This window comes from Sarcophilus harrisii, chromosome 1 (genome assembly GCF_902635505.1).
Source record: "Sarcophilus harrisii chromosome 1, mSarHar1.11, whole genome shotgun sequence".
NCBI lineage: Eukaryota > Metazoa > Chordata > Mammalia > Dasyuromorphia > Dasyuridae > Sarcophilus > Sarcophilus harrisii.
Window position 1 is genome coordinate 404,811,403 of NC_045426.1, and position 22,257 is coordinate 404,833,659.

Here is a 22,257-nt window from a genome sequence, read left to right on the forward strand (position 1 = left end):
TCTACCTCCCAATCTTCTTTTCTTCTTTAAACGTCCTTCCCTTAAAAAATAGGGGAGTCATAGAAAAACTCTCAGAATAGTTATCAAGGTTATACAAATTGAATAAGATCGACGTACAAATATTTATTTTAAATGTTAAGTGATCTAGAGGAAAGCCCCTCCCCTTCCTCTGATCTCTGGAAGAACAGAAAGAGGCAGTTCTATGTGAGGTCACACCACTATTCAGCAAGGCCTTAGCCCAGGTCATCCAACTGCGGACCCAGCCTCAAACTGATTCTTTCTGTCCAGAGACTCCTCCTATTTGTGTAGGGAAGAGTGCTGAGTCCAGAATCAGATGATCTAGATTGAGTTCTACTGATTAGCAGAACCACGTCGGAACCTAAATCCTAAAGCCGGGATTTTCCATTTCATCTTTGCATCATTTTATTTCTATGAGCTTCCGATGCCACACCTAAAAAGTCAAGGACTAGGTGAAGTTATTTCTAATGTCCCTTCCCGTTCAAAATCTAAACGTGCTGTAGATTTGCAGAGAACAGATGGACAAGTTACATAAAAAGGCTACTGCCTGCCTAATGGAAGGAAGATAACTGATCCATAAGATCCAGGAGATAACTGTTTCATCCACAGGTGAAATATATAAAGCACGCTTTATATAAATAAGTATATTATTTCAAACGCTTGCCTTCTTTTTAGGCCCTTTTTAGAACCACAAAATAATAATAAAGTAAAATCGGTCAGAATATTCCTTTTCTCAAAAGGTTACAGGGCCTTCAAAGGGGGCGGAGTGGAGGGTGGGGGTAGGGTCCTGTTAAAAGTTGAGTGTGTCCAAGCTTCTGGTCCAGGCAGAGAGCTATAAGCGCGCGGCTCCTTTAAAAGGCTGCCTCTGCAGGCTCGACTCCCTCCTCCAGCCACCCTCCTTGCCGGGGCTCCCGCTGTGATTGACACAGAAAGAGAGGAGGCGCCTGGTGCTAACAAAAGTCTGAGCCACTGGAGAGCAGCGTAGGGCCGTGGGTCTCCTCTCTGGGAACCAGCAACAAGTGGCTTGCAGTGGCACTTTCCCTTAGGAAGAAGTGGATAGCCAGCGCTTGGACTGAAGAAGCCCGGTATCTCCTCTCCTCTTCACCCTCGGGAGCCCTAGAGCGCGGATGGGGACCCGGAGGGGATGCCCGCTCCTGCCTGGTCCTGGGATGCTGAAAGCGGCACCGACGGATTGCTCTAGTCCTATCTGATCCGGCGTGTGGATTATTAAGTGGATCTGCGGCCCCTCTGATTACCTTCCTTGCAAAAAGAAAAAGAAAAAGAAAAAGAAAAATCAAAGGAGAGAAAAGCAAGGGGTGGAAGGAAAAGATCAAGTCCATTTGGAGAACCAAGGGGTGGGGAGGGGGGGGCGCATTGCCTTCCTGGAGATGGTTCTTGTTTAAGGGTTCTGAAGTATGTCAAAGTAATCGTCCGGGATAGAAGGGTTCACTTGCTCGCTTCCTCAACCTCTGGCTGCCTAAGAGCCCCGCTTTGGCTGGTTAGACATGGTGTGTATGGGGAGAAGGAGAGTATGAAGCCTGCAGAATGGGAGCGAACAATGGCAAACAGTACGGCAGTGAGGGTGAGTGAGATTAATCCATCTACTAACTGTACGGGAATTGAGCTCACTCCGCCTCCTCTGTCTCTCTCTCCTTTCCCCCTCCCTACTTTTTCTTTTCCTTCCCTTTCCTTCTCAGGATGGAAAGTTCAGCTCTTTTTCTCTTTGATTTGGCTCGCCGTATAATGGACTTGGGAACGTTACCTTTTCCCCTTTACCAGAAAAAAAAAAAAAAAAAAAAAAGAAGGGGAAACCGGGGGAGGGGAGGCAGGAGAGCAATTAGTTAAGTTCCCAGAGGAATTCTTTCCTTCTTTTATGATTCATACCTTTACAGCTGTCGCAGCGGGTTTTCCTTAAGGCACTTCCTGGATTGTCATTAGAATTTATGAAGTTTTATCTCTGCGCTATTTCTGAACACTCTGCTAACCTCATGCTTGGCCCAGCTTGGCCCAGGCAGCAATTGATGCCCTGATTCCTTGACTTTGTGCCAGGTTTTGTTTGCTATTAAGAATCTAGTGAAAACTTCCTAAGTCTGTGTGGAACAATTCACTGAACTCTTTTGTAGTGATGAAGTTTTGAAAGGAACATTGTTTCCATTCTCATTTAACTGCCCCTTATCCTGATGGCTTAAAAAAAAAAAGACCAACTATCAGTTCTATGAAAGGAAGAATGTGTGAATGTTTTGTCTGCTCTCTCAGGACTCAAGACTGGCAACGGACCGTCTGTTATGGAGGGATGGAGATTGCATAGAAATATTGCCTGTCAAGTGGAAACTTGCAAATCGGGATAAACTTAAAACTCTTCTAGTTAATAGAGAATGGGTGTGTGTGGATTTTTTTTTCTCCTTACAAAATGATGATTGGTCATGTAAGAGATTAGCAGTAAGCATCTCCTCATTTTGTTTGCAGAGTATGTTTACAAACTTTGAAAAGGCTTTTTAGGTCTGCTTCTGGTAAACTTGGCCTGGCAAAGCAGGTCAGTTCCACATCACCCCTTTCTTGTAGGAGAATCTATTACAAACTGAGACTGAGTGCACACAAACTTGCAGACACACTGAAGTTTGTAACCAGGACCACATTATTAGGTAAATGTCTAACCTGTCTGCTTCCATTGTAGCTACAGAATGTGTTTGAGGGATGTGTGTGTGTATGTGTGTGTGTGTGTGTGTGTGTATGTTATGCTACTTTGTTTCTCAACAGATTTCTAAGATTGCACTTTAATTTATACTAAAAACCATCCCTAATTCAAGTTTTTATTTTCTAAAGATCCATAAAATTCAAATTTTCTTATATTGCTTCCTTTAAAAAAAAAAAGTGTGGGTTTGTTTGTTTGTTTTTTCACATGAGTAGAAGAGTGACTTGGGAAGAGATAGCTTTCTTTTCCCCTTTGGAGGATCACTTCAGACTTATTTAAAGGGAAGTACAAAATTGACTTTTTGGAGAGCAAATGGTTGGGGGAAGAGAACACATATATTTTTGGTGAAAGCTGCCTATGTCTTATAACTTGTAAATATCTTCTTATAAAAACTGAAGAAAAATAAATGAACAAGCATTTTCTTGTCATAAGTAAATTTTATAGTTTTCCATAACTAACGGTTGGGAGAAAAGACATTAATAGACTATATTTGAATACTATCAGTGAGATAATGTGAGTAAGAGGGAGGTAGTTATGAGTAAGTTGCAAGTTCTTTAATGAAACTCCTTTCACTCCTCCCCATCCTCCGAAACTTGTTCTTATGTCCCAGAATTCTCCTATCATACAGTGTGTGGTATATGACTGCTTCCTGTCTGAACAGCAGAATTTTCAACCCAAGGGAAAAAAAAAAAGAGACAGGGAACTAATGTTCTCCAGCTGTTATCCGTAAATGCTACCTCTGCATTTTCACTTCAGCTAAAGTGAAATTTTACTGGGATCAGATTTAGATACATTGTGTAGATTTTATAGGCATAAACCCTTTTTGTTCTCTGCTGCTTAAAGAAAACCAATAGGAACTTCTAGAAGCAACTCTGGCTTTTGGCTGTAGGAATACATTGTGTTCAGATTTATTAGCTCCTTTATTTTTCACATATATTGATAGACTGACTAAAGAAGTAGAAAAATAGGAATAATAATTATCCTCTTTTGTAATTATGTGTTGTGGCTTTTTTTATAGAGCTATACAATATGCAGTTTAATTTGAAAAATTATTATGCTAAATTAAATTATGATAATTACAGATGCTTAGCATTTGACTGAACTTTCCACATACACAACACACACACACACACACACACACACACACACATCCCCCCAAGCAAGTCTTTAAGTGTCCATACTACCAATAGCAAAAAATATGCTCTTTCTCATCTCTTTGTGAATGTTTTTTCAAAGTTTAAAATGTAAGCTATACATTGGGATATGTATATATCCCTATATACATACACACACACACACACACACATACACACACAATACAGTGTGATATGGTGAAAAGAATTCAGAATTCTAAAGAAGGAGATATGTTAGTCCTGACTGGTCAATAATAAAACAAAAACAAAAACCCAACAGTATTTTTAAGCATCGACTGCATGCAAAAGTGTTGACAAACTGTGTATTACTTTAGGCAAGTCATGTTATATCTTTGAGCCTCAGTTTCTTCATTCGTAAAATATCAGTCACATGGCTAGCTCAGACAATAGAGTATGAGAAATAATCTCAGGGTCATGGGTCACATGAAAAACAAACAAAAAAAAAGGTTTAAAACTTTTGTTTAATCACATTGTCTTCAAAAAAGTAAATTATAGATCCTCCCACCTTCCTTTTTTATCTTTTGGATGTGATGTGAAACAAAGCCCACCCATCATTTTTATTCTTCCTTAGCACAACATTATTTAAGCTGTAGTAAGACAAATAGGATCTGTATTCAAATTCTCCCATGCTATATTCAGGCTGTGTGACCTGGGTAAATTGTCTAAACTCTTAAAGGATCATGGCACTAAATTGCATTCTTAGAAGAGATTCTTTACTAGCAACTCCTTACACTAATGAAATCACAGGTGTTAAAAAAAATCTCATACTCCTTTTCTTTCAGGTCCATATTTACTGGGAGGGATTTGACAATCTTATCAAGAAAACATTGGAATTCTTCAGGTCAGGTCATTGATAAAGGCTGATAGACTAGAGCTGCTCAAACTTTGGAGCAGACAGAGAAGTGCAAGGTTAGCCTTAGTTCTAGAACAAAAATGAAAAATAATCTGGTATATAATATTGATCCCTTTAGCTCTCTAAATACTATGTATGTCATAGCAATTTCATCTGAGACTTGCCTCATGTGAGAGTCAGTTTTGAATAATATAACAGCTGGTTTGTAGTATTTATTTCAATTCTTAGATAAATTTTTATTATTAATAAAGTGAAATGTGTTGATAATTTGTTGACCAAGATTTATTTTCAATGATAAAATCGTTAGTGGGTTAACATAAGGAGAAATAATATAAAGGGTATTTGGCCATACTTGTTTCTCCTCCTCTTCCTTCTCCTCTTCCTCACTATTTTTCCTTTTTCTCCTTCTTCCTTCTCTTCTTTCTCTGCCCTCCTCTTCCTTCTCCTCTTCTTTCTTCTTCTTTCTCTTTTTCCTCTCCTTCCTCTTCCTTTTCTACTTCTTCTCCTTTCTCTTCCTCTTATCTGAAAGAGCAAGAAAAAAAATCTTTTTCTTCCATATAGAAGGGGTCTGGTTGAATTAGAGGAAGGAATATGTTCATTAAAGTCTCCACAGTGAAGATATTTGAATAGTTGAATTATATTTTCCATTTCCCCCTCCTTCCTAACTCTTCCCCCTTCTCTCTCTCTCTCTCTCTCTCTCTCTCTCTCTCTCTCTCTCTCTTTCTCTTTCTCTCTCTTATTGTGGTTAAGTGACTTGCCAAGGTTACACACTATTAAATGTCTAAGATCACATTTAAACTCAGGTCTTCCCTATGCTAGAGCCAATGCAGTGGTACCACCTTGCTGCCTCTGGACTACATTTCTTTAAGGAAAAAACAACAGTTAATCTTTATGAACTTTCCCATTTTCAAAGCAGGGAATTCTCTTTTATTGATGGCAGAAGTGGAATAACAGGTGTAAGAAATTGCTTTTCCATAAAAGAAACTAGTAACTAGTATTTGCTCCTGATTCCTGTAGTTCACTCTTCTTACCTCTTAGCTATTTTATAGAACAGCATTACATGTTCTTTGTGAAATATATTATAAGCTGGGTGGGTGGGGGGAGAACTAAACTCAAATGAAATCAAACATAATTGTTATCATTGAGTTTCACCTCTGTTTATTGCCCTCTGCTTCTTCCTTTCCAGGGTTTTTCCAGCTATCTTCCAATCAGATATAGGTGATACATATGCAATTATGTTTTATATTAGAATACTCAAATAAAAGGAGAAAAAGAAAGAAAGAAAGTGAAAAAAGAAATGCTTCTTTTGGATTCAGTCAATATCAGTTCTTTCTCTGGAAGCTTCATCATTAATTCTTTGAGATTGTCTCTGATCATTGTATTGCTAAGAATAGCAATGTCATTCACAGTTCTTCAATGAATGAATGTACAAAGTTCTTCTAGTTCTGTTCACTTCACTAGGCATCAGTTCATATAAGTCTTTCCAGGTTTTCCTGAAGTCATCTTGCTTATCATTTCTTATAACACAATAATATTCTATTACAATCATGTACGCAGCTTCTGTGGTTAAGCTACTGTTTAGTCATTCCCCAAATTATGGACATCCATTTGATTTTCAATTCTTAGCCACCACAAAAAAGAGCTCCTATAAATATTTGTACAGATAGGTTCTTTCCCCTTTTTTTGGATTTTTTTTTGAACAGAGACCTCACAGAGGTATTGCTGGATCAAAGAGCTTGCAGTTTTTTAGCCCTTTGGGCATAGTTCCTGATTACTTTCTAGAATGATTGGTTCAAATTCCATCAACACTGCATTAATGTCCCAGTTCCCCACATTCCCTCCAACATCCAACACTTTCCTTTTTTTTTTCATCTTATTAACCACTCTGATAGATATGAGGTAATACTTCATACTTTTAATTTGAATTTCTCTGATTAATCAGAACATTTTTTCACTTGATCACAGCTTTGATTTCTTTGTCTGAATATGAATTCATATCTTTTGACCATTTGTCAATTGGGTAATGACTTGTATTTTTATATATTTGGCTCAGTTTTTTGCAATATTTGAAAAATGAGGCCTTTACCAAAATGCTTATTGCAAAGACTTTTTCCCTATTTTTCTGCTTTCCTTATAATTTTGGTTGCATTGATTTCATTTGTACAAAATGTTTTTTAATTTTATATAATAAAAATTATCGATTTCATATTTTGTAATGTTCTCTATATCTTCTCAGATAATACATTTTTGAAAGGCTCTAGAAAGTAAGATTTATTTGGAAATTTGAATTACATAAGGGAATATTTCTGGTTACTGGACTGAATACATTTATTAAACAGGTATACTTGCTAGTTATTTCACTAAGTTCTTATAATTCTGGCTTAAATACTTTTCTTCATCATTTGCCTTTCCTATTTTTCTTTATCATTTGCCTCTCCTGAACAATTTTATTCTAATAGAAGTCAGGAAGAAAATTATAAGTAGTCTATTTTCTATTTGATATACATCTAGCTTTCATTTTTTGTCTTTAAATGAATAATCTTGGGACTGGAAGGAATCTCATAACCTATCTTGCTAAATCCACATTTGATAAAAGCTCTCCTGTACAACATATCCCATTTAGATTGTTTGAAGACCTCAGATAAAGGTTAATCTATTACCTTCTGTGGCAACTAATTACATTTTGGGCTAACTGCAAGTATTGGTATTTTCTACTATGTCATATTTAAATTTAAAATTTCTTTTTTTCCAGCTTCTACTTACTCTTTGCTCTTTAGTGATAATGTAAGTCTTGAGAGTCTTGTCTTGGTGGAAACTTTGTTAAGTAGTGTAACTATATCTGTGTATGTGTAAGTTAAGGCAGTTGAATTAATGGTAGTTAATAAGGAGGTTAGATGATGACTTTCTTTCTCTCTCTCTCTCTTTGTTGCTCTCTGTCTCCTCAAATAGCCTTATCTGAAAGTCTTTTATATATTAAAAGTATACTTTATACTGACATTGAATAACAACATTAATCATTTCATATGCTAAAGTAGTCAACATTATGGAGACATCTCTTCCTCCTCTAAGAAGTACTGAGCTGATTCAGTAAGACTATAGAAGTTTTTAGTTTGTTTTGTTTTGCTTTAGTTATAGGAGTTGTTTTTTTTTTTTCCTTACAAGTTTCAATAATGGTAACCACATTTGTAAACTATTATGATGCTGGAGGCATTCTGTCTGATTAACACAGGCCAGGACTTTTAACAATGTAATCACATTTTAAGAGAAAAAGATTTTGCTATGAATGAAAAGCGGCAGCAACAAAGCAATTAAATGAAAGCTAGAATGGAAATAACTTTCCTGAAATAAATTTACCTGAAGTAGTTTTCTATCCATTTTCCTCCAAATGAAAATAGAAGGTCAAGGGGAAGTGCTATTTCTAAGGATGTTTAATACACATCCTAGAGCCTCTTCATCTGGAAAATGAAAGGATTGCACTAGAAGACTTTTAAAGTCCCTTCTTCCTCAACCCTATGATATTATGATTTTGTTAACATCCTTAGAAATGCCACTTCCCTTTGTCTTTCTATTTTCATTTGTAGGGAAATGGATAGGGTCTGTGATTTCAAATCCATGGCTCTTTTCTCTGAAATAAAACAAATCAGATAACATAGATTCTTTATAAAAATCAAAATAGTTTCTTGGATTCAGCTTGGCAGATTTTTGGTGATCATAAAATATATCATATTTACTAAAAATAGGGCTAATGTTCACAGATTCTAATTTATGTGATTCTGTTCTGCCCATTTTACTTTTAAGTTTTATATTCTTCACTTTTACTCTAGTATTCTTGCTCTGTGCCCTGATTTTTGACCCTGGGTTGCAAAGGAATCATTTTAAATACTTAGTTGTGTTTCACTTTTTGAAAAAGATACTATTATTATGTATTAAACGGAGAGTTCATGGTAAAAATAAATATGAAATCTAAACAACTAGTTTGGCTAATTTTGTTAGAGCATTTTGGGGAAAAAAAATTCAGATATTCTGGGAGCTTAGTGCTAAACCAATAAAATACTGGGCAATAATTGAAAACTGAATGGCAGTTGAAATTTAAGGAAAACATCTCCTAAGCAGGAAAAAGGGATTCAAGTGCTTAATGTATAAGCTCTCAGCTATCATGGCCTTAGGATTTATGGAAATATGAGATTCTTGTTATTTATAAAAAATATATTGTCATATTTGACTGATTTTTATATGATGACTTTGCCAACTCACTTTACCCAATTTAAAGCTACTCTCCCAACTCTAAAATGGATATCATGATTCTTTGTGCAAACATAAGTTGCTGTTATGCAAATAAATTCCTAAACTTCAGCCATATATTTATTGAAAGCTATTAAAATAAAACATTCTCACAATCTAGATCAAATCATCCAATATATGTTATTTCTTAATGAAATATTCGTTTTAAGTATAAAAGTATATTAAATCTATGTTTTGTTTTGTTTTTTACTTGAAAGGAAGCCATCAGCTACTTGAGTGTGAAAGTAGCTATTCTGCATTCTTGCTGAAATATCTTATATGAGATAGTAAGAATCAGTATGATTTACGGGGCTTCTCTAAATGCTTGAGTTACTATAAGACAGTTTGGCAGAATGACTTTGGATCTGTGTGTAGAGATCTGTGAAATTAGTATCCTTTAAATATACACACACATATATACATATTTTCTCTCTTCTTAGTCATGAAAAAGTAAAGACCATGGTATTCATTGATGTTCCCTATATCTATAGTCCAGTATAAGCTTGAAAGCCCCACTTTGCATATTCTCAAAGCTGAGTACTATGAACATTTATTAAGTTTCTACTATATCGATTAAATTTCATATCTGATAGTTCTTATTGGGTCAAGGTGATCATGTACTATGCATACTTGAGCCCAAGCTATGGCTTATGGTACATTTGCTTCAAACATAGGTTTAGGGATGGTAGCTATAACTTTATATCTACATCTATAAAATCAAAGTCTCGGAATAGTCCATATATCAACCATCTCTCCTCTCCTGTTCCCTCATATTTATCTACATTTTTCAATATTTATTATAGATATTATAGATCTATATCAATCTACCTCCAGTCCATCTTCAAATTATATAAATATATATGGGGAGTATGGGTGTCTATGTGTGTACATTTATATATATATGCATGTGTACATATGTGTGTATATGTATGTTATATAGAGAATGATATTTTATTTCAAACTTTGGAACCCTCAAAAATAAATTACTAAAGTACAGGAGTATTACAATTGGTGACAGTTCAATGAGTCTTTTTGCTTCAATTTCAACTGCTAAATGATGGCCTCAAAAGTGTGTTCCACCTCTAAATCTAAGAATTTAGCTAAATCTGACATTTTGAATTATTAACTGATTCTAATTTTTTTCTTATGTAATTAAACATAATCTATATTTTATACATAATTAAAGAGGATAACATTTGTAAAGTCCTCTGAAACTTTTGAACCACTATATAAATATCAGCAATTAAATATAACCTTCAACTAGAAACGTAATGTATTCTGGAAAGATGGCCCTGATTTAGGCTGAGTATTAGATGTGCTCATTCTATCAATTCCTATTTAAATTCATAAAATAGAACAAAATGAAAACCAGTTGTTAACACTGCATGAACTCATGATTGTAACGTTAGAAGGCTTGAGCAATGTGTAGAAATGTTATTATAACTTTTTTTTTGTTTGCTACCCTTTCTGTGGTAAATTCCTTTACTGCATTTTTTGAGCAGATGTAGCAGTGGAAAATAAAAGAATTAAAATCTCCAATAAAAACTGCAGTAATTTTCTTTATCCTTGATAATTGATATATAAATGGTCAAATTTGTTTGGGTACGTTGGAATAAAATTACATGCAATCAATTTGACCCTTTAAAGCAAATTATCCACACTGTTGAAGTAAATATTTAATTTGGTTTAAGGTTTGAGGTGAACAAAAGTCTCCAGTCTTCTCCCTTCCTCCACATCTTCAGAAGTCTTAACCATTTCTTCCACTCCCATATGTATTACTATATAAGAGAGATTCTTTAGCCACCAAGAACTAACTCTCAATGTGGTAACATGGACAAAGAAATTGATCTAGAATCTGGAATCCATTAATCCTCCTTAAGTTTCTAGAGATGGCTATAGCAAGTAGAAAAATATGTAGCATACCTGGGAAATGCTCAAAGTCATAGGGAAAGTCAGAGAAAATGAATGAAATAGATGGGGAGAGAAAAAAGTAATCAAGATGGGGAAAGGAAGGGAGCCTTAATATGTTAGAGGTAGAAGAAACATCTAGGAAATTGAGATTCAAAGGGATGAATTGACTTTTTCCAAAGTCACATAGTAACAGACCTGGAATCTGAATTCTCTGCAATCCAAGATCACTATGCTTTCTCTTACTTAAAGGAAAAAGGCTGATAATGTATGAAATCACAGACTACTGAAGTAAAGAAGTGAAATTCTCAGTGTTTTTTTGAATGTCAAAAAATAACAACAGCCATCAGCTTGATTGTTATGTGATGAGTAGATATAAAAGCTAATATGCATACTATCACCAAAACTTGATTGCAATAATGTAAGAATTTTATCAATTTTTCCATATTTTTAACTTTTGATCAACAGTATAAAAATTACAGAACCTATAGAAACAAATAAAGACAATATGATAATAACTAATGTTTATAAACCATCCATTATGTTGCAAGGTGCTATGTAAATGTTTTGCAAATATTATCTCATATGATGCTTATAACAACCATTCAAAGTCAGTACTACTATTTTTTTTTACATATGAGGAAATAAGGTCAACAGAATTAAGTGACTTTTCCAGGATCACACAGCCGCACGTCTGAAACCAATACTGAACTCAGATCTTCCTCTCACTTCAGGCCTAGCGTTCTATCTACTGTGATACCTGTTTCACTTGATAGAAGTTCTGAAAATTACACTAATATTTCTCTTGTCATATATGTGATTAATATGTATGATACCATGTTGTTTTTTAACTGTATTCTTCCACATATGAAATTAATCATAGATTGAAATACACAAAAGCACATTACACAGAATCATAGAATCAGAAAGGACTTTTGGGGTTATTTTGTCCAATTCATTCCTGAACAAAGATCTCCTCCATAATGTAACTGACTAGGTCTTTCAATCTTTGCTCAAAAAGTTCTAGTAGGGGAAAACCTACTATTTCCCTTGACAGCCTGTGCAAGGAAGCCCTAATTCTGAAGGTGTTTCTCTTCCCATCATGCCTACATTTTCCACTAACATTTCTAGCTATTTCTCTTGGTTCTGCTTTCTAGCATCAAGCAAAACAAATTCCTCTTACATTTAAGTACCTGAAGACAGCTACTGACTCTTTCTGTCTTTTCTTTTCCAAGCTAAAACCTACTTCTTTATCCAGTTATCATAGGCATGCACTTAAGACCCTTTCTCATACTGGTCACCTCCCCTCTAGAGAGTCTCTAGGTTATCAATTTCCTTTTTAAAATGTAGTGGCCAGAAGTAGATGCAAAACTTCAGATGTGGCAAGATCAAGGAAGAGTACAGTGGAGCTATCTATCACCTCCCTAGTCAAAGACTCTACAATATATCTTTCTTCATGAAACTCAAGACTAAAAGAGCTTTGCTGGATGCAATTGTTAGTTCAATAATCCATAAGATATTTCTCATACATTCAACCCTCTGCCCATTTCCCACCCATCTTTTATTTGTAAAGGAATTTTTTTTTGAAATCACAAAATATAAACTTTCATAATTATCACTTATTTACTTTTTCTTAAATATTTCAAAGTTTTGAATTTTGAATTATATTTAGGATGTGATTTTGAATATTTGGTTCTATTTTGAGATTCTGTCTCATTTCACTGATGCATATATATGTTTATATAAGTACATATAGATTATATATATTCAATTTTTCCTGTAGGAGATTGTGATAACTATTACTTTGGAACATATTTTGAAACCTGAGAGTGACAAATTTCTCTTCATCAATTTTTGTTTTTATAATTTCTCTTAGTATTCTCATTTTTTATCTTAAAAATTAATATTAACTAATCATATGAGAATCATTGATATTTTTAACCAGTATTTCAATCTTTAAATTGTCTTGAGAATGATTTATTTTTCCTTTTGCTTATAGTTTGAACTATCTCACTAAATGATAATTAATCCTTTATATTTGTTTACAAAATTACTTTAAAATTATCTTCATATGAATTTTTATGGATTTGCTTAGTTTTTAACTGGTCATGTGGTAAGAATGAAGAATAACCTATGGAAAGCTTACATGTTTATTTATATCCTTCCAATGTCAGAAGAATAGAAAAAGACCCCAAGCATATTTGCTATAACCCCTGAGAGGAACTTGTGGCCTGACAAGAAAAAGTCCTTTTTAATTCTGCTTGGTTTACATGTCTATCTTTTATTATAGGAAATAATTCTTAATATTGGGATCCCTACCTATGATTTTAAATTTTATAGATGTCACATTTCAACCTATTCAGTTTTGGATTTTGTAGAAATACTTTTGGCTTGGTGGGCTTAATGGTAAGCAATATTTTTATCCATCTGAAGGATTTTTTTCTCTATTTCCTCTCCTCCCTCCCCCAATGGATTCTAAGCTCCATAAGGGCAGAACTATTTTCCTTTTGTATCTATATCCCTCGTAACTGATTGTTTTCCATATAGTTTTTTGTCTTTTTTTTTTTTCATAATGATACTCCTAGATCAACTTAGTTTTGAAATACTGCTTATTTGGATTCCGTGAATTCTATTTATTTTTGAAAACTCTTTGTAGTTTTCTTATATAAATTCCAGAAATTGGTCAGGTTCTTTTAATAATTTTTCTGGAATGCCAATGATTCTGAGATTTGTTCCTCATGAATTGTCCTTCAAACCTATCACTTCCATTTGTCTTGCTTCCCAATCTTGTTCCACTTGAGTTACTTTCTGACTTTGTTTTTTATTTCAAAGATGCATATGTCATTCTTGCTTCTCTTTTATTAATCCTGTTACTTGTTTTATGCTGTGATATTTTCAGATTCTCTGTAACATTTTCCAGTGTGTTGAGTTGCCAAAAATCACTTCCTGATAATTTTTTTTAATTGCATTCTGTTCTTCCTTTTAATTTCTTTTAGAATTTTGTTTGCTTGTTATTTTGGTTCTGATTTCAGTTCTAACCTGAACCCTCTGACCAAAAATTCAATGTTGTCTTCACTATTTAACAGCTGTATATTGTCTTCCAGCTTTAAAATTTTGTGATCCTGAGTTTTAATAATATTATTAGGAGAGTATCTGAAGTGAAAAAAATGTTGTTTAGCTTGTATATTTCAGGAAAAAGGAAATGAGGATCATGGCTGTGAGTTCCGATCCTTGTTGACTGACAGCAAAACATTATCAGACTTCAGTGTGAAACACAAAGCCAGAGTTGACTTAATTTAAAATCCTGCTGTCCACTGTTTATTGAAAATTATGTTGTTTTGTTTTACTTCTATCCACTGACTTAGAAATTGGATTTGAGCAGTTTTATATATCCACTGAGATAAATAAACATTTATCTGGGAAACATCTTTTGATATTCACACTTTAAGCTTATGAAACACTTTCCCCCATTTCTGTTTTGGTTAAAGTGCTTCATGTATAACAATTATGTTTAAATATTTTTATTGATCCTATTTATTAGAATTCAAGAGAAAAAAACTTTCCTTATTTTCTAAATTGAATTCATAAAATTTTTTTAAAAAAATCATTACTAATGCATATATTTGTTCTTGTCTAGATAGAATTATTCACATTGGCTTTTTCTTACTGGCTAGATGGCAACATTATCCAAATCACCTTAAATCCACAAGTAAAAGATTCTTTGGAACTCTGAATGAAGATATGTATGTGTATAGGTATTTTTGAAATGACCCTTTCCCTTTAATTAATAAAATTGAATCTATTCTTACAATTCTTCTCATTGAAATGAAATATTAAATCTTACTGATGGAATTTGTACATGTACCAGCTTTATAAGAGTTAATCCTTTGTTTTTTTTTTAAAATGTGGCATCTGTTAGAGAAATAATTTTTGTAAAGGTTAGTCATGGAAATGGTTGAACTAAGCAAGAAATAAACAGGCCACTCTGGGCCACTTTCAAGGTTCATGTGAATCTCAGAATTAGAAGGATGTAACATAACTATGATACTCATTGGCTTGTTTACAAGAGACATTAGTTATTGAATTGAGAAAGTTAAAGTAACTGTTTTGTGGCCCAGGACATTCATAAGAAGCAGTATGATCCTTTGATTGTTTCTCTCTGTGGTGATGATTTTACATAAAAATATGCTCGAGATCAGATAGATGGCAACAATTCCTCATATTGAAGCATGGCCCTAATATGGATTGTGCTTACTGAGTGTTGTCATTGAGCTTAGTTGGCAATTTGTTTTGAAGTGCTGTAATGTAAATTGAGATTTATAGCAGGCATTCATATGCTCATATTTAAATGATGAAATTTGGTAAGAGAAGCCTAACAGCTGTTCTAGTGTTTGAAAGATTTTTATATACCAACTCTCATTGAATAATACACATTGTCCTCTATGTACTTAGGACCTTGGTACTACAAAGGAAGATAATATATAAAAGGTACCATTTATATAGCTCTTTAACATGTGCAAAAAGTTTTATAAATGTTATTTAATTTTATGCTAAAAATAACCCTTGGAATGCTATTATTACTTTTCCCATTTTACAGATGAAGCAACTAAGAATCACAGGGCTAGTCAATTTCTGAGGCCAGAACTCAGGTGTTCTACTTGTGCAACCTAGAAATATTGCTTCCTGAGATAATGTATTCTTAATATTTTGTTTTGCTTTTGCTTATATTTAATTTTATTGGATTTAATTTTGTATGCTTTGTTATTTTTTTCCCTTTTGAAATGTCTTAAAAGCAATCTTGGTTAGGACCTCAACCTGGTCAATTAAGGTAAATTCAGGAAAATAAGGCAAAAGGAGTTTATTAGCACAGAAAGGCATCTAGCAATTGTAGTGTACTGGTGGAATTAAAACTGTGAATGCTTTTATAGACTGGAATAAAGCAATTTCCATATGAGGGTAAAAAAATCCTCATAGGTACATGTTTCAATGAAAAGATGGGATTAGTGTCACCACTCCTCCTCCCCTGTTACAGCAGCACTGGGAGATGGGATTAGTGATAAGGAGACTGTTCCTGAAGGCTGATTGTTCACATACTCAAAGGTTAAATAAGGTTAAAATACCGGATCACCTAGAATGACTCTGCACTAGTGGCTGACTGCACAGAGTGATGCACATCATGTTCTGGTAGATAAGACTGTATGACCGGATCACCATGGGAATGTTTTTGGTCCATTTTTAGTCATTACATCAATTCTACATCAATAGAATAGAATTCTATTCTAAAAAACTCAATTCACTGAAATTGGATGAGCTTCAAGGAGTTGCTTCATTGATAACTTCTAATAAAATCAGGGAGTTTGCTAGGGTTTTTTTTGCTAGGGTTTCTGTGTCTAAAACAAGAAAATTGCTTCTCACAAAGGCATGAGTGTAATAAAGACACAACTAACTGAATAATTGTACTATTTGAATGTTTATACATTACCAAATACAATCTTGCAGATCTGATCTATTGTTTGATACTGTGGCACACACACTGAGCTTATCACATTTGAGTTTGCTATTGATTGATATTTACTACATCACTTCAGACTTGCAGAAAGATTTGTAAAGTTTCCAAAGACTGGCCAAGTTTCTAAGTTCAATATAATACTGCTTGCTTAAGCTTAAGGTCATTAATGAAAAGTGGCCCATAGTATCATTGGAATTTAGAACTGGGAAGGATTTTGGAGGTTGTGTGAAGATGGGGTAGAAGACTGAGAAGAAAGAACTATCCTTAAATCAGTAAGGAAGTAGATACATTTGAACACAGAAATTTAGGTAAGGTTTCAATTTTAAATCTTTTATATTATTGGTTTTATTCAATTGTTTCTGCCATATTTTCTTGGCAACAAAGTAGTTTGCCATTTATTTCTCCAATTCAGAAGTGTTTTTTTTTTTTTGTTTGTTTATTTAATACAAACGAGGAACAGAATTAATGAATTGCCTAGTCATATAGTGTCTGAGGCCAATTTTGGATTTCAGAAGATGAGTCTTTTTTGACTCCAAGCTCAGCATTCTATTCACTGTGTCACCTAGCTGCCCTCTTCTGTTGGGAGACTAGGATGTTTTGGGGCTAGAAAGTGGAGAGATAGACAGGTTCCATTATCTACAAAGGAAGATGAATGTTTCCTTCACAGCCTGAACTGCTAAAGCAGCAGAAGCCAGGAATTACATGTTTTATCTTCTTAGTTGAATGTGAATTTGAATTGGACAGGAGATAAGGAGGGAGTAAGTATCTCTGGGATATGAGATAGCTTATTTAAAGGGATAGAGGAATGAGACAGAATTTTCATTTTTTAAGCTCATGTAGAACACCTCAGTCTTCCCCATAATATTTATAGATAATTTAACAATAACTTTTTAAATTGAAAGCTGTGCTAAATCTTTTAGGACCTGTCATAGAGTCTTAAGTTTTGCAAAATAGTTTCCTCACAACAACCCAGTAAGATAGAAGTACAAGTATGATTATCCTCATTTTGCAAACTAAGAAACAGTCTTTAAGAGGTCAAGTGTCTTGTCCATGGTCATATATCTAAGAAGTATTTGAGGTAAGATCCAAGACTTTTGACTTCCTCATTCATTGTTACTACATGACTGTTACTTACCTCCCATAGAGGTCACCATATCATCTCTATAATTTTCAGTATTATTACATATTGGGTTCAACCCAAGTATTGGATTTGATAAATGACTACTTCTTCCTTCTTTGAAATCCAAAGTGGAATGTAGGTGGGATGGAATTACTGACAGTTAAGTACTTAAACTGAGGTGGGAAGACATTGTTTATACTTAAAGTCTCTGAGGGTCTGACCCCAGCCTACCTTTAAAGGTCTTCAAACTCTCTATTATACTCAAAGTGGACTTCTTTTTCTGTCTAGAGATAGATATTTTATCTCTTATTTCTATCTTCCTGTAAAAGCTACCACCACTCCCCCCCATATCTGGAGTGCACCACTTCCTGATTTCTAAATTAGTTAGAATCCCTAGCTCTGGATTGTCACTTCCTATATGGATCCAATCCTGTCTCCTAATTCCCAATCTCCAGATACTCATGCTACTAATGCCCTCAATATTATTTTGAGATAGTTTATTCTTATGTGTGTGTGTGTGTGTGTATGTATATATGTGTGTGTGTGTGTATATATGTATGTGTGTGTATATGTATACACACACACATTTTCCTCTGCAGTTTATAAACTTTTTGTCAGTAATGTCAGTAATGATTTAGTTTTTGCCTTTCTAGGCAGTAACCAAGTAGACATTATGTCTTCAAGGAATGCTTATTTTGTTAGTTGATTATTACTAAGTATTCTTCCTGCCGTCTGAAAATCACAGAATCATAGAGATGGGAAGAACATCTCTTCCAAAACAGTACTTCAAAGATGAGGAAACAAGGGACAAAGAGATTAAATGTTTTGCCAAGGTCTCATAAGTAATTAGTGGCAAAGTGAAGATTAAAAACAAAGCCAGTGGCTCTAAATATAACATTCTTTTGGGTATATCCTTCTGCTTTTCCTACAAGTTTTGGACTTATATACCTGAAGAACTTTAAGATCTCCTAGTAGATTCCATTATCCATGTTGCTTGTATATTGCTTATTTTTTAAATGAAAATATCATGGTCCAAAGTGATTTGCTCAAGTCTTCACATTTATCTTGCAAAACAAGAATAGAGCTATAGTGTTTTCTTTTTTTTAAAGGCAATATACACAGTCTGCTATTATTATCTATAGCACTTTTTGTAGATGAAGTCTTCAAATGTATCTGATCTATCCCATCTATGAAACTGTTCATCTTTCCCCTCAATCATCTTAATCCTTCCTTCATTCCAAAATTTTCCTGTTCACTTACATCCTTTGCCCAGTGAAGTTTAGTATAGATAGACATTGACACAGTTACGTCCTGACTGTCAAAATAGCTATTTATACTTTTAATATCTGAAATATGTATGTTTCTTTTTATTGATTTCTAAGGGTATTGATAGTTTGATAATATTGATTATCAAAGAAAGAGTCAGTCATTGAAAAAGTAAAAACAAAATTATCAGATTTCAAGAAGTATAAAAAAACAAACCAAATCAAAACATTTATATGGTACTTATATATGCTAAGCACTGTGCTAAGCATTTTACAATTATTATCTCATTTCATCCTCACAATGACCTGGGAAGGAGGTACCATTGTCCCTATTTTACAGATCAGGAAACTGAGGCTGGATAAGTCATTTGCTTGGGGTCAGACAGCTAATAAGTATTGAGGCTGGATTTGAACATCAGTCTTGATGGATTAAGGTCAAGTGTTCTATCCATTGGGTCACCTAGCTATCCTAGAAGAATGAAAAAAAAAAAATGGAAACATCTTACCTTCTATAGCTTCTTTGCTCTGGCCACTGAGGCCATATCTGCTCCATTCAAGACTTGGAAATCCCATGTTCTGCTACCAGTGCTACTGAACTCTGTTTTTGTAACTGCCATCTGCCAAAGCTCTGCCCTTCTTGGCTGCTACTGCTGCAATGACTTTCTAAGAGTCTTCTCTCTGCCCTGTTTCCATTGCTCTGTTCCCATCTGATGAGACCCCACCCTATTCCTCCTGCTTCCTGATGTTGGTGCTGCTGTCGCCACTGCTGTTCTACTGGAGAAATAGCATGTTCTTTTCAAATGAGACCAGCAGGCCAGTGTTTCAGTGCTGGTCAACACATTTTTAGTTCTACTTTTAATTAGCCTCACATCATAGCTGGTTCCCAAAAGGGCCTCTTAGGCAGCTGTTAGGCTTGTAGAGACCCTTACACAGTAAAGGTTCCCCACTCCTTACTCCTACTTAAGTCAGTGAATAGAATTTAGTTATCCTTTTTTGCCTCAGTAGAGGCAAGGTGCCTCCCACACAGTTAGCACCTCCAGCTAAGTTTTCATGGAAATAAATATTTGCATTTTTTTTTTTTTCATCTCAGCGCTTAGCTCAGTGATAAGCACCTAGATGTTTCTTAAAGACTTGTAGGCTTAACTTCAGTTTGATCATTCCCATAATGTGCCAAGTTACTGATGCTTGGTCCTGCAAATAGTTTTTAAACTGTGTTAACCCTCTAGAAGGCACTAAAAATACCTGTAGAAAAGAAACAAAAATGTTAGTGCGTCAGCTGCCATTCCTACTATCTCAACAAATCCCACAGTTTTTTACATTATAAAATGTGATATCTCAAAGAATAATAAAATGGTATAAATTAAACAATAAATATCAATAATTTGCTTCTTAATTTGCTTATCTATGCTTTTTTAATATATGAAGACTGATATTAAAATAATTTTCTTAGTCATATAAATTAGCTGGTTTAGAAAAAAATTTGAATTTCATTAAAAAAATTAGTGACATACTTTGATCCACTTTCTTTTATTTTCTGATTCAGCTTAAATAATCAATTCCTTTCAGGTACAGTAGAAAGCATAGACTACAATGAGTAGATCTCATTCCAAACTACAAACTACATTAAGAATTCTCTTTGTTTATGGGCTTATAGCACAACTGCTTGTTCTGTAATCTTCACAATCAACTTAACCCACATATTTATATTCTCAGATGTTGAGCTCTGCAGTTTGGTGAAGACAAAAAAAGCTAATTCAGATAGAGAATAGAATATTTTCATAAGCACTCAATTGAAAATGAAAGCATTCAATAGAAACTTTCTCATCTTCCTTTTTGTAGGTGAATATGTAATTGCAAGTTGCTATTATAAAATTAAAGAGATTGAGATTTTTATATTAATTTATAAAAGGAAAGAAATTAAATGTAATATAGTTCCCTTGAAGATACAGTTATAGTCACACAGATTAAAAGTCATGTGACTTAATGAAAGAATGGTTCTCTTTGCAATCAACAAAAACTCTTGATTGATTTTTTTTTTTTTAATGTGTAAAAATCTGAACCCTTTACTGGCTGGTTAAGGTCAACAAACTATGATTTTTAGAAAGGCTTACTAGCTTAATCCTAGCATCTAATCACTAAAAAAGAAAAGACATTCTAGATATTTATTAATTCTCTTTTCTCATGTCAAACTAATATTATTATTCATAAGCATAACAGCTCTTGCATGTGTGATAAACTGAATTGCTGCAAAAACTTAAAAATATATCTTAACAAGTTCATCACCACAATATACAATAAAAAACTTTTGAAGGAAGGAAATAACTCAGACCTAATCATTTATTTGGGGATTACTGTGGAAAGAAAATATCCTTTTAACATTTTTTCTAGTCAGATTAATGCCTTCAGAAAATACAATTATAGCTTTTGTGCTATAACTCTTATCTATGTGCACATTACAATTAAACTATGGAACAGGGAAGCCATATCATCTCTGCTTATATTCTGATTTTCCCTGTCCATTATTTTTCCAACGAGGTAAGATATATGATAAATTTGTACATGATCTAACCTTTACATTCTAGCTAATTAATGAGTTGGGTTTCTATCAAGTCCACTAACACATCTTTTTTGAGTAAAAAGATACTAAGAAAAGATGTTCTCTTGCTCATTTTTGAAACAGGAAATTCCTGTCTACAACTACATGAATTAGCCACATGAGCAGAATCATACTAGTTACATAATGGTTTTCCTTTCTCCTAAAATAACTGCTTTGTATCAGATGTTGATGGCTAAAAATGAAGGGGTTGTCTCATATTAATAGAATTTAGCATTTTTAGGTTTTTTAAAGTGTTAAAGATATTTAAGGTTCAAGAAGAAAAACATTACAACCCATATTGCCAATTTTTAAAAAAATGTACAGTATATAGTGTGTTGGTATAGTGTCATGGATCTTAGCTAATGCTCTGATTTAGAACTTTCTCTCTTTTCATTTGACCTAGCTATGGGAATTTCCCATAGCAGAAAAATCCACTTATTGCAATATTTTGATTTAGAATAATAACAATAATGATTAATAACACACTCAACTTTATTTTTTTCACCAGTGATAGGATCAAAAAATGCAGCATTCCTTAGCATCTCAATTTTGAATAATATCATATATTACAACAGTAAGAATGCATTTCAGAAATGTGTATATGTAGAGAGGTAGAAGATGAAGTATGAAATTCTGGGAATTGCTAGTTGTCTAATTTGGCTGGATATATGAAATATAATTAGTAAAGAACAGTTATGTGATATACCTAGAAAGAAAAAAGAAGTCAGACTATAAGGCCTCCAATACTAGGTTAAATGAGCAAGTCAGTTAACCTCTGTTTTCCTCTTCTGTAAAAGAGAGATAACAAGAGTACCCACTACCTTGGGTGGTTGTGAAGATTAAATGAGATAATATCTGGAA

The 22,257-nt window shown here is 33.9% G+C and overlaps 1 protein-coding gene across 1 annotated transcript in view; it reads left to right on the forward strand.

The window, feature by feature from the left end:
• Positions 1-310: 310 nt before the first annotated feature.
• FBXL7 (F-box and leucine rich repeat protein 7) overlaps positions 311-22,257 on the forward strand; it is a 455,277-nt gene continuing 433,330 nt past the window's right edge. The window contains exon 1 of the mRNA XM_012541212.3: positions 311-1,600. Within this exon, the coding sequence (XP_012396666.2) occupies positions 1,564-1,600 (37 nt within the window). The 5' untranslated portion in view covers positions 311-1,563. The remainder of the gene's footprint in view (positions 1,601-22,257) is intronic.